General features: G+C 32.2%; 1 protein-coding gene across 1 annotated transcript in view; it reads left to right on the forward strand.

Annotated features, from left to right (window-relative positions):
• Window positions 1–13327, forward strand: part of LOC126892318 (transcriptional adapter 3-B) — a 123809-nt gene that overhangs the window by 43977 nt on the left and 66505 nt on the right. The window contains exon 3 of the mRNA XM_050661816.1: window positions 1249–1386. Coding sequence (XP_050517773.1) covers window positions 1249–1386 — 138 coding nt within the window. The remainder of the gene's footprint in view (window positions 1–1248; window positions 1387–13327) is intronic.

The following is a 13327-nucleotide window of genomic DNA, read 5'->3' on the forward strand; positions in this document are numbered from 1 at the left end:
AAAAGGAGCTTATATGCAGGTATACAATTCTATACTTCGTCCAATTTACTTACCGTTGCACGTCATCCGCGTCATAGTTTGTAACATGATACCAACACGAAATATTTAGGCGGTAGGTGTGTTCTTTTTTAGAATCATAATGACCGCCTAAATATTTCGTGTTGGTATCATGTTACAAGCTATGACGCGGATGACGTGCAACGGTAAGTAAATTGGACGAAGTATACAACCACCTGCCTCTACACTTGAAGATATCTGATGATATCTCCATGATAAAAAGGGAGATTGTAAGCTTTTTGAGTAAATTAGAACCGTATACAACAAACGATTTTATGAATAGTGCATGGAAGTAACATATCTAAATGTACCTATATTGGGACCGTGCAAGTTCGGCAAAGCGACCTCTATTTCTACGCTCTGTACTTTTATTCGCACTTTTAATTATATTGGCCAATTATATTAGTCCTGGTTGCTGGATAATTGTCAAGGCCATAGTCCAAAAAAATAATAAGAACAAAAAATAAGATACAGGTTATGTTATGCAAACGTAAACAATTGTATGTAGTAAATAAAATTAGGTATTAAAATGCAGTACTGCAAGCAAAATACAATTAATTAAATTTACCTTTATATAATAATTGCATATCATATCAATATTGTGGACCAATATATAATTTTTCTGCTTCAATGACAGAAGGTATGAAATATACGTCAATTTGACAATTTCAATTGACAATATGAATTATTTAAGATACTTGCAATATTTCTCCGCGACTCGCGCACGGTCGTTTCTCGTTTCCCTTCCAAGTACTTGCACACCGCGAATAAACTTATGTAAGTAGTGCACTTGCTAATTATTGTTCTTTTTTACATTTATGTAAATGTCATAATTTTAAACCTGTATCTTTGACTGGCTTTATACATTTCTTTTTGTTAAAACTTTATGTATTTAAGTGTAATAATAAATTTTATTATTATTATAATAGTACAGTTTTCTATTGTTCTATTATTTTCATTGTCAGGTGTTCTTTTGATGGTCATGTATGTACTTTGTTTTTGCTTCGTTTATTTTAAGCCCCCTTTTTCGTGCTGCAGGATCAATTTCTTTGAACTCTTACTGTAACTGTGGCTTGTTCCTACTAATAATAGCTACATCGTCTGCATATGTAGTATTTTGTACTGTTTTGATGTTTATATGGCCGGCTATATTGGTTTTTCTGATATTTTTACTACAATTTTATATTTCAGACTACTATTAAACGAAAACATATAGATGAAAAACCTAAGTTTAAAGATTTTAAGGTTACGCTACCAAAGAACAATTCTGACAAATTTTGGGCTTCCATTGAACCTTTTTGTGCATCAGTCACCAAGGATGATATGTCAGTAAGTAGCTATTTTAATATTTTTAGTATACCAACAGTATTGCCATAAAGAAAAAGTCAAACAGTAGGTAAGTATTGCACATAATTTTCTCCTTGTTGTCATATTCTAAATTTAAAAAAATATTGTTTTCTCTCAATTTTGAAAAAAATGTAAAAAAATTGAATTATCCACGTCTGTCTGTCCGTCCGTCTGTAAACACAACTGCTCCGCCATTATACTAGATAGAGTGTCAAATGGGGTGTCGAATAAAAGCTTATATCCCAAGGATGGTACTAAAGGTGAGAAATTTGACCTAGGACTTCCGGTTTTAGAAATGAAACCGGAAGTAGTGTTTTAAAGTCACCGGAATATTCTTCTTCTTCAAGTGCCATCTTCGTTCCTAAGGTTGGCGATCATCAGGGATATACGTATTTTCGAAACTGCTGACCGAAACAATTCGTTGTTGCTACAGCTATACCATTCCCGTAGATTCTTTAGCCAGGAGTTTCGTCTTCTTCCTATGGATCTTTTTCCTACTATCTTCCCCTGCATAATTATTCGAAGCAGTTCATATCTTTCGCCTCTTGTAATGTGTCCCAAGTATTGCAGTTTTCGTTTTTTGATCGTAAATATGACTTCCTTTTCTTTATTCATTCTTCTCAAGACCTCGACGTTTGTGACTCTCTCCGTCCATGATATTCTCAAGATTCTGCGATACATCCACAGTTCAAATGCCTCCAATTTTTTTATATCAATCTTTTTCAGCGTCCATGACTCCATTCCGTAGAACAGCACAGAAAGTATGTAACATCTCATCAGGCGAAGTTTCATTTCAAGGCTCAAATCTCTTCCACAGAACACTCTTCATTTTATTGAATATGGGTCTGGCTTTTTCTATTCTTATTTTGATTTCTGCTGAGCTATCGTTGTCTTCATTTACAAAAGTGCCTAAATATTTGTATTTGCTAACTCGATCGATAATTTCATTGTGTAAATATAAATTTTGGACATTTCGTGTTGATTTCGATATTACCATAAATTTAGTTTTCTTTATGTTCAAAGATAGTCCATATTCTTCGCTGCAGTCTGCTATTCACCAATATCTGTAGCTACTTAAGTGTTTCTGCGATCAGAACGGTGTCGTCGGCAAATCTCAGATTGTTTAATCTAACACCATTTATTTTAATACCTATGGATTGCTCAGAGAGTGTTCTATTCATTACGTCTTCGGAATAGAGATTAAACAGGGTTGGTGACAGTATACACCCTTGTCTCACTCCCGCTTTATTTCAATTTCTTCAGTGGTATTATTCTCTACTCTCACTACTGCTTTCTGGTTGTAGTACATATTTGCTATTAGTCGGATGTCTCGTTTATCTAAATTCTTTTCTGCCAGGAGTCTGATTAGATGATCATGCCGCACTTTATCAAAGGCCTTGTTATAATCTATGAAACACATGAATACATCTTGATTTATGTCAAGACATCTTTGAGACATAACGTTCAGTGCAAACAACGCCTCTCTTGTTCCGAGTCCATTTCGGAATCCAAACTGGGTATCATTGATGTCCATTTCCAGTTTTCTGTGTACTCTAGTGTGTATAATTTTCAGGAATATTTTCAGTACATGGCTCATCAAACTGATTGTACGGTAATCACTACATTGTTTGGCATTCATCTTTTTTGGTATAATAACAAAGGTGGATAAAAGCCATTCTTATGGTATTTTTCCTGATGTATAAATGCTATTGAAAAGTTCAACTAAAATGTGGATCAAGTGTTCTTCTATCAGTTTAAGGATTTCCGTTGGTATTTCATCTGGACCTGGCGCTTTACCGTTTTTCATTCTTTTTAGTGCGTACATTACTTCCTCGTCCGTTATTTCTGGACCTTCGTCTCCTTGTATGTTACTTAGTTCAGATTGTTGTCTATCATCTGCAAAGAGTTCTTCAACATAGTTTTTCCATGTCTTCAACTGTTCTTCTAGTTCTGTTATTATGTTTCCGTTGACATTATACAGGGTATTTGGCTGCTTACGTTTTTGTGTACCTGCAAGTTCTTTCACTTTTTTATGTACATTAAAAATATCATGTTTTGCCTGCAATTGCTCTATTTCTTCACATTTTCTTTTATAAAAAACTTCCTTTGTTATTCTGATTTCCTTTTTGATTTCTTTCTGTATTTGTTTATACCTTTGTTCGTTTTTTCCTTTCATTATTCTCCGATTGTCCATGAGAAGAAGGATTTTATCAGTCATCCATCTTTGCTTTATTTTTGGTTTTTCTTTAGTCAGAATTTTCTTCGCAGGACTTGTTATCGCCATTTTTATCTATGTTGTTCGTTGGCTGAGATGTTTCTTTTTCATGAAGTATTTTCAAATTATTATTAATACATCTTTGCAGTTCCGCCTTTACCTCCAGGTTACATAAATGACTGACGTCTATCTGGTTTGCTCTTCTATTACAAGCGATATATTGTTCAACGCGACTTAGCAAGACAAGAACAAATTTATACTCCCGGTTTGGTGACTGTCTGTCCGTCTGTCCACGGGTATAACTCCTCCGTTATTAATACAGATATAATGACAAATGAGGTGTCGAATGAAAGCTTATAACGCAAGGGTAGTATTAAAGATGAGAAATTTTACCTCGGACTTCCGGTTTTAGAGTTGCAACCGAAAGTACCGTTTTAAAGTCACTGAAATAATATAAGCGATATATTATTCGACGTGCCTTAGCAAGATGAGAACAAATGTTTACTTTTGGTTTTTATATCATTTCCGGTTAAAAACTTGTAACCGGAAGTTTCATATTGTATTATATTATTATTTCTAACCGAAAGCGTACTGAAAAGTCGAGCTTGAATCTGTAGTTCCGGTTTTTAAGTCATTTCCGTTTAAACAGGTATGACCAAAAGTTCAGTAAACGCGACCCGAAGAGTTCAAATATCGACTTCCGGTTCTACTTTCGGCCACTTTGGGTGAAAACCTAGTAGACCGGGAGATATTATACAGAAGTTCAGCCACGATTTTCTAAGTCCCGCCCTTTGCAATAGTGGAAGGGTAGACGAGGTACTTACAATTTGTGGAAATATCCACAAATTTCTTGTGCCATTTTCCTGTAAAAATTAGATTTTCCCAAAAAATAAGAATAGGGTTTTGCGACGAATCTCTGAGTCATGCCATATCCGTAGAATGGCAGGATACTATGAATTTTATGAAGAAAATTTTTTGGGCAGGAAGGTTGCAAACGGGCTAACGGAGTATATATGTATACAAACATGTAAGGAAAATAATGAAATTTTCATGATTTTTTGGGTCCTGCCAACATAATCAATTAAACATATTTATTTCAAAATGATATAAAAAATGTTGGCATGACGTCTCCTACTGTTTAAGTATACTTGTCCCTTGGAAAATTATGCGCAAAATTTTTACCCTGATTCCGTGATTTTCTGAGTCCCGCCTTTAAAAAGTTATAATACTCAAATACAATCAATACTTTTTCGGTACTCGGCAGGAAGGTTAAACGGTTCTTGTAAGATGGCAGGAGTCCTAGATTTGTAAGAAAATTCGTGAAAAATTCCACAATGTTCTGAGTCATGCCATTTTGCATATGTTTCAAGAATCTTAATATAAGTCTATTTAAAAAGAGGCAGGATGGTTTTATAGTTATTTCCTATACAGGGTGGGGCATTAGTGTGACAAAGTCCAATTACTCGTTTGTCGTAAGAGATACGGTATTTAGGTAAAACGTGGGTCAAAAAGAGGATCATAATTTAAAAATATTTTCTAATATACAGGACTACCTGTATTGACAGGGTGACACAAACTTATGTTTTTTTTAATAGAACACCCTGTATATAATTTTAAGATTCCAGGTAATTTTAAGACAATTTAACACAATCATATAATCCAAAAATGTTTCCTAAGGGAGCTAGACCTCTTTGAAGATGACGCCTTGTTATTAGATTTTTTTATCTCCAGAACGCTTCCATTTCGATAGACAAAAACTGGTCCGTCTTTTTATCTTCCAGATATAAATCGATTCCATCAATTGCGAATCTCTAGTACCGGTCATAGGAGTCCGTTTTGGGTAGGGCAACGGTTATTTTATCGCATAACTTTTTTGTCTTTAACTTTTAAGCATTTTTGACACTATATTATTAAATTGTGAGGTATTCTAGTACTAAACGGTACTCTTGCTGTAAGTCGGTAGGATGCACCGTTTTCTAGAAAAATCAGTTTCAAAATTTTTCGTATTTTGAATTTAAGAAAAATTTAAAAAAAAAACGGTGTATTTACCGACTTAAAGCAAGAGTAACTTTTAGTACTAGAATACCTCGTAATTTAATACTCTACTGTCAAAAATACTTAAAAATTAAAGCAAGTTATGAGATTTCGTGGATCTACCCAAGACGGACGCCTATGACCGATACTAGAAATTCACAATTGATAAAATATTCATCTCTGGAAGAGAAATAAACGTACCAGTTTTCGTTTTTCTAAAAAGTTTTTTTTGTATTTATTTTTTTAAATTCAAAAACCTAAAAAATTTTCAAATCGATTTTTCTAGAACACGGCGGATCCTACCGACTTAAAGCAAGAGTACCTTTTAGTTCAAGAATACCCCATAGTTTAATAATCCAGTGTCAAAAATGCTTAAAAGTTAGACACAGAAAAGTTATGGGATAAAATATCCGTTTCCCTACCCTAAACGGACGCCTATAACCGGTACTAAAAATTGACAAATGATGGAATCGATTTATCTCTGGAAGATAAATAGGTGTACCAGTTTTCGTTTTTCTAAATAAAAGTGTTCTAGAGCTATTAAAAAAACTAATTGGAATCTTTAAAGAGCTCTAGCTTCCTTGGGAAGCATTTTCAAACGAGGTGAATTGAGTTAAATTGTCTTAAAATTATCTGAGGAATCTCCGGGCTTCGATTGTTAGAAGAGTTTCTGGACACCCTGTATAATAGGTACAATCCCTACTATAACCAATTAATTGTAAAATTATTGATTTTCTTCCTATTACTTTTATTAAGTTTACTTAGATACAAATATGATCTAATCGCTTAAAATAAATTTGTTACAGTTTGTTATTAGATTTGAAAGGTGTGTAAAAATCCGAGACATTACTCAGGAAAAGAATATTTAATACCGTACGATTCTTTTAACGATATAAAAATTAATTTTTATGTATTAAATATCTTAGCGGTTATCCTGCCACGTTGTAAACTGTTTTAGATTAGTGCTTTTTAAGCATACCTGACATGGCATGACTCAGAAAATTGTGGTGATATGAATATGTTTGTATAACAACCTGCAATAATTTTACTGACTTAAAATTTTATTTTTATAATATATGAAATAATTACACAACCACCCTGCCTGTTTATAAATAGCTTTATATTAACATTCTTGAGATGTGTCCAAAATGGCATGACTCAGAAAATCGTGTAACTTTCCACGAATTTTCTTACACATTTTTAACTATGTTTAGTAAAAAAGATGTAACTAAACATCCTGCCATTTTGAATAATGTCTACGTAAATTATTTATTTTATAATAAAATTTATTTTATGACCCAGAAAATCACGGAACCAGGGTGAAAATTTTCCACAGAATTTTCCAAGGGACAAGTGCAGTTAAACATTAGGAGACGTCATGCCAACATTTTTTTTCGATCATTTTCAAATAATTATGTTTAATTTATTAAGTTGGCAGTACTCAGAAAATTATGAAAATTTCATTATTTTCATTACATGTTCGTATATCCATATACTCGCCTAGTCCTTTTGCAACCCTCCTGCCCAAAAAATTTTCTTCATAAAATAAATAGTATCCTGTCATTCTATGGATATGGCAGGACTCAGAACTTCATCGCAACTCCACATTTTTTTCCTCATGAAAAATCTAATTTTCACAGGAAAATGTCACAGGAAACCCGTGGATTTTTCCATAAATTGTAAGTACCTTTTCTAACCTTCCAGTATTGCAAAGGGCAGGACTTAGAAAATCGTGGTTGAAGTTCAGTTAATATCTCCCGGTTTGTAGGACTTACGAAGTCCAATTACTTGTATAAGGAATAATCAGATTATTTTGACGAGTTTATATGACGTCATTATTACATTTGGCGAGATTGAAAATTGTAAGTAACGTCTGTCATAATATTGGAGGTTAAATATAATGTCAAATAATTCAGTTATTTTTAAAGTTTGCGTTAAAGTTAACATAACTATAACATATAACTATCTTCATAACTATAAAACGTAAATTCGGTATGATGGATCATCCACCGTTATTAGATGAGTTATTTCTTAGACGTTATACACGGAAGAAAATATTAAGTTGTCTAAAAAGAGAACCTTATGCAGAATCAGTACAAGTTTGAGCGAGAAAGAGAATCACGAGAAGTTGGAATACCTACCCACCGGTTACCGATGACCGAACAGCTGTTCGATGTTCGGTGTCGCTCGGTGGTGAATCGTAAAAGTAGATAGAAAGAACAAAGAACAGTACTTAAAACCCTTGGATGTTTATAAATAAAAATTTCAACTTGTATCTCTCGATTTGATTTTTGTATAATTTTTAAAATTGCATCACCCTTCTATTTTTAAATTATTAGCTTTCTTTTTCGTTTTTATTATTGTTTTAATTTTATTACCTACGTGTTTTTAATTGTTATCTTAGGTCTATGCTTTTGATAATTTTGTGCTGCTTTATATTCGATACTAAATTTGATTTATTAAATTAATAAAATGCCGCACAAGGTCCTGGGACAACCTGAAGCAGCGTTGTACGTTAAATATTCACTTGATTTCTATCTAAAAACAAATCAAAACATAAACCTAACCTTACAATCCGTAACATAACTACATAGTTATCTCATAACTTGAGGTTTAACGTCGCGTTATAAAGTGACATTTGATATATCATATTGTATGGTATTATATGTTGTAAATTTATTTAAAGTTTGTTTAATTTCATTTGATGTTGCTTAGTTATATTTGATTTTTGTAAATGATTTGTAATATCTATTCTCTACATTTATTGTATATTAGGGTAACCTATTTAAATGAATAAATATCTATCTATCATATAACTCAAGAACTGTCAAGAAATAACGCAAGTAGTTAAGTTAAATATGATACATCACCCCAATTCGAGGATTATAACTTAACTACAGGATAACTTTACGTTAAAGATCACTTCGGTCATCCATCACAGCGCTGATTCTTTTCAAACTATAATCGGGGAAGAGGAAGTACAGATATATTATTGCTTTAATACGATTCAATTAAAATATCCAACAATTGGAATCAGAATCAAATCGGGAATCTAAAATCTAAGGTAACAGGATTTAGTGTTTAGACAGTTTCATAGTACAGTTTATATTTTAACCAACTTCACATCTATAAACAAAAATCTTACATAACCTTCTATAAGACAACACAGGGCCGGGTTTAGGTCAATTGCCGCCCTAGGCAATTCTCTAGTAGCCGCCCTTCAAACATGTACCATTTTTGCGAAAAAAAAAATGCAAGCAGAATTTTCTATTTAGGGAGCGTTCAAGTATTATGTAACGCGATTTTTGAAGATTTCTGAAGATTTTTGACCAACCCTCCCTCCCCCTACGTAACGCAATTTTTGAAGATTTTTGACCCCACCTAACCTGCGTTACGTAATACTTGAACGGTCCCTTAAATAAGAAATGTATTGTTTGGAAATGTATTAAAATGAGGAACATAGAATTTATAAAAAATAATATTTTACACAAGTGAGAAGAACAAAAATCACACTGATCACAGTATGGTATGAATTCACTTTTGACCGGTGAAAATAAACACAGAATGTTTTACATAAAAATGAAAAATTATGATTATGTATAATTTGCACTAGTATAAGATAGGAATGTGTTGCGATAGCAGTAGCCGTTATTTTTTAACTGTTATTTCACTGAAGCTATTTCACACTGTTACATCATTTTCATAATAACTGAAATATTCAGGTAGCTGACTACTTTTTTAATTATTGTAGACCTATAACAAGAAAACCTACTCGTGTCCTGTCTAGAGTTCACGTCCGTTTTTTTAATTATTAACAATTTAATTTGTATGTAATTTCTACATACATTACATATATGCAATTTTATTATAAATGTATTAATTAATAAAGGGTCTACATTGTTTAAACATTTCTTGAAAAAATTATTTTTTTCCAAATACCTATTTTCTTAATCATATCATTATAGTATGGTATAACTAGATCCAAACCCAGACATCCAAAGTGAAAGTTATCCTCCAACACCAAATTGTTCTATATGGTCTACATAATGTTCAGAAAAAGTCACACCATTTTGAGCGTCTGGTTTGGGGGGGAGAGGGGGGAGAAATCGGTAAATTCGTAGTTTTTTAAGTTTTTCGTCAATATTTCTAAAACTATGCGGTTTAGCATGAACAATCTTCTATACAAAAATGTTCTACATTAAATTTGAAACAAAAAAGGTCCGTCTGCATAATCCGTCTAAAATGAACGGTTCCAAAGTTATGGAGGTAGTATAGTATAATTGGTCCAAAAAAGGCCTAACCCAGACATTAAAAGTAAAAGTTTTCCTTCAACACCAAATTGTTCTATATGGTCCAGATATTATTCAGTAAAAAGTTACACCATTTTGAGCGTCCAGTTTGGGGGTAAATAGGGGAGAAATCGGTAAATTAGTAGTTTTTTTTATGTTTTTCGTCAATATTTCTAAAAATATGCTTTAATGTTCTATACAAAAATGGTCTACATTAAATTTAAAACAAAAAAGGTCCTATACATAATTGTTATAAAATCAACTATTCCACAGTTACGGAGGGTGAAAAGTGGAGGTTTTCGATACTTTTTATATTTTTTGAGCAATTTATATTTTTACTGATTGAAAGAAATTTTCTTTAACAGGATTTGCTATTTCAGTGGCCGATGGTATGTTAGTGATAAGCCCTTGAAGAAACGTCAACTTCACCACCCAAAATCATCTTCAGTTGCCCAAGATATATAAAAAGTATCGATAACCTCCACATTTCACCCTCCGTAACTCTGGAACCGTTGATTTTATAACAATTAAGGATAGGACCATTTTTGTTTTAAATTCTATGTAGAACGTTTTTGTATATAACATTGTTTACGCTTAAACATAGTTTTAGAAATATTGACGAAAAACGTAAAGAAATAACTAATTTACCGACTTCTGCCCCATCTCCCCCCCAAACCGGACGCTCAAAATGGTGTAACTTTTTACTGAACAATATGTGGATCATATAGAACAATTTGGTGTTGGAGGATAACTTTCACTTTGGATGTCTGGGTTATGTCATTTTTTTAATCAATTCTATCATACTATTAATGATCATAGAAAAAGTTAAAGTACCTGTATTTTAATAAATAAATTATTTTTATTAAATAATAATTTATTGAGCATAATTTATTCATTAAAATATACCTTAACTTTTTCTATGATTAATAATGGATTTTTGAGAAAATATTATTTTTTCAAAGGAGGAGGAAAACTTTTACTTTGGATGTCTAGGTTAGGCCTTTTTTTGGACCAATTATACTAAGTATACTACCTCCGTAACTTTGGAATCGTTCATTTTAGAAGGATTATGTATACGGGCATTTTTTATTTCAAATTTATTGTAGAACATTTTTGTATAAAAGGTTGTTCATGCTAAACCTTATAGTTTTAGAAATATTGACGAAAAACGTAAGAAACTACGAATTTACCGAATTCTCCCCCCCCCCCCAAACCCGATGCTCAAAAAGGTGTGACTTTTTTCTGAACATTATATGGACGATATAGAACAATTTGGTGTTGGAGGATAACTTTCACTTTGGATGTCTGGGTTATGTCATTTTTTTAATCAATTCTATCATACTATTAATGATCATAGAAAAAGTTAAAGTACCTGTATTTTAATAAATAAATTATTTTTATTAAATAATAATTTATTGAGCATAATTTATTCATTAAAATATACCTTAACTTTTTCTATGATTAATAATGGATTTTTGAGAAAATATTATTTTTTCAAAAATTGTTTAAGAAATTAGACTGTTTATTAATTAATAAATGTCTAGACAAATTGCATATTTGTAATTTACACAAAAGTACATACAAATTAAAAGAAGAAATATCAAAATTCATTGAGTAGATCCCAAGATATAGAAAATGGTAGTAGTTTTAAGTTGCTTTTTTCGGCTCCCGCCAGGTAGCTGACAACTGTTTTAATTGTTGACCTATAGGATGAAAACCTACATGTTTCCTGCCTAGAGTTCGCGTTCGTTTTTTAATTATTAACAATTTAGTGCAATCAACGCAGAAGCTCCCCCTTCACTTACTATGACTAATCATCATTTGAACTACATTTTTAAAAATTCGAATAAAATATTATCTTTCCGAATACCTATGTAAGAAGATGTTTTGTAAATGTTTATAAACTAGTATTTTTTACTATATTAGATAATTTTTTATCTTTTCTTAATACATTTTGATAGGATCACTTTTCTACTTTCATTTGGCATACGCAGAATTGTCTTATCTTCATTATTTTCTGTCATTTGTTATTACAAAACAAAGGTCTCTGGGATAAACAAATAGAATACCTAACTTTTAAACTAATTAATGGATCGGTCTTAAATTTTGGGAGTTTGTTATGTACCCCAATACCCAACTTTGAGTAAAGCGAAACACTACAGTTCTAAGTTAGTTTTAGGAAAAGTTATTAATAAATAACGATTTTCAGTTATTTTGCAGTTTACGAAGCAACAAATTAACTTTTTGACTTTCAAAAATCGTCATTGTGAAGGTTTTTCAATGTTCTAAAAAAATAAATTTTGTAATTTTATGTCAACTATTTAGCTTTTTAATTGAGTGCAAAAAATGGAAAAAATCGCATTGATTGCACCAAATTGTTAATAATTAAAAAACACGATCTCTAGGCAGGAAACATGAAGGTTTTCATCCTATAGGTCAAATCCACAATAACTAAAAAAGTAGCCAGCTACCTTGATATTAATTTCATTGTCCCGAACATGGTCTATTTCTTGCTTATTTCCCTGGCTGGAGTATTATATCAGTGCGACGACACGAATGTTATCTCCTTGTAATAATACAGTTTGTAAATCCCAACTCTAACTCGATTTCCTACTGGTAATCTTTAGTTTCTGCAATATGTGCAATATTGATGTTTTCAGTCAATTCACCGTGTTTGCGGAGCTTCTGGCGGCCCAATAATCACTTAATTTATGACTTCCGTTCTTTTTGGATGAATAGTGTTAGGTTTAAGATAACAGAATGCTATGTTTGTTTTATTTTTGATATGAATGCAATTTCTTTTTTTTAGAAACGAACGCCACTTCTATTTCATTGATGGATGAATGATGAATATACATATTTGTTATTCGATTTTAACTTTTAAATACAAATATTTTTTGTACAGTATTTTTGCCGCCCCAGGGGCGTCATTTGATAGGGTTAGGGGAGGCAGTTGCCCCCTCCGCTGAAACTGAAAATGACTGAAATTTACAAAAAATACTTTCAGTTTTCATTATTACATCATATAATGTATTGTATATTATATAATGCTTGCCCCCCCAATCAAAATTTCAAGCCCCTGTGCCGCCCTCTCACAATTTGCCGCCCTAGGCAGCTGCCTATATTGCCTAATGGATAAAGCAGCCCTGAGACAACATGAGTTTGACACTTATAGTATGATAGCTAGCTATCTTTGTTTCACACTATTGGGACCGTGCAAGTTCGGCAAAGCGACCCCTATTTCTTCGCTCTGTACTTTTATTCGCACTTTTAATTATATTGGCCAATTATATTAGTCCTGGTTACTGGATAATTGTCAAGGCCATAGTCCAAAAAAAAAATAGTAAGAAGAAAAAATAAGATTCAGGTTATGTTATGAAAAGGT

Source organism: Diabrotica virgifera, chromosome 9, assembly GCF_917563875.1.
Source record: "Diabrotica virgifera virgifera chromosome 9, PGI_DIABVI_V3a".
NCBI classification, from domain to species: domain Eukaryota; kingdom Metazoa; phylum Arthropoda; class Insecta; order Coleoptera; family Chrysomelidae; genus Diabrotica; species Diabrotica virgifera.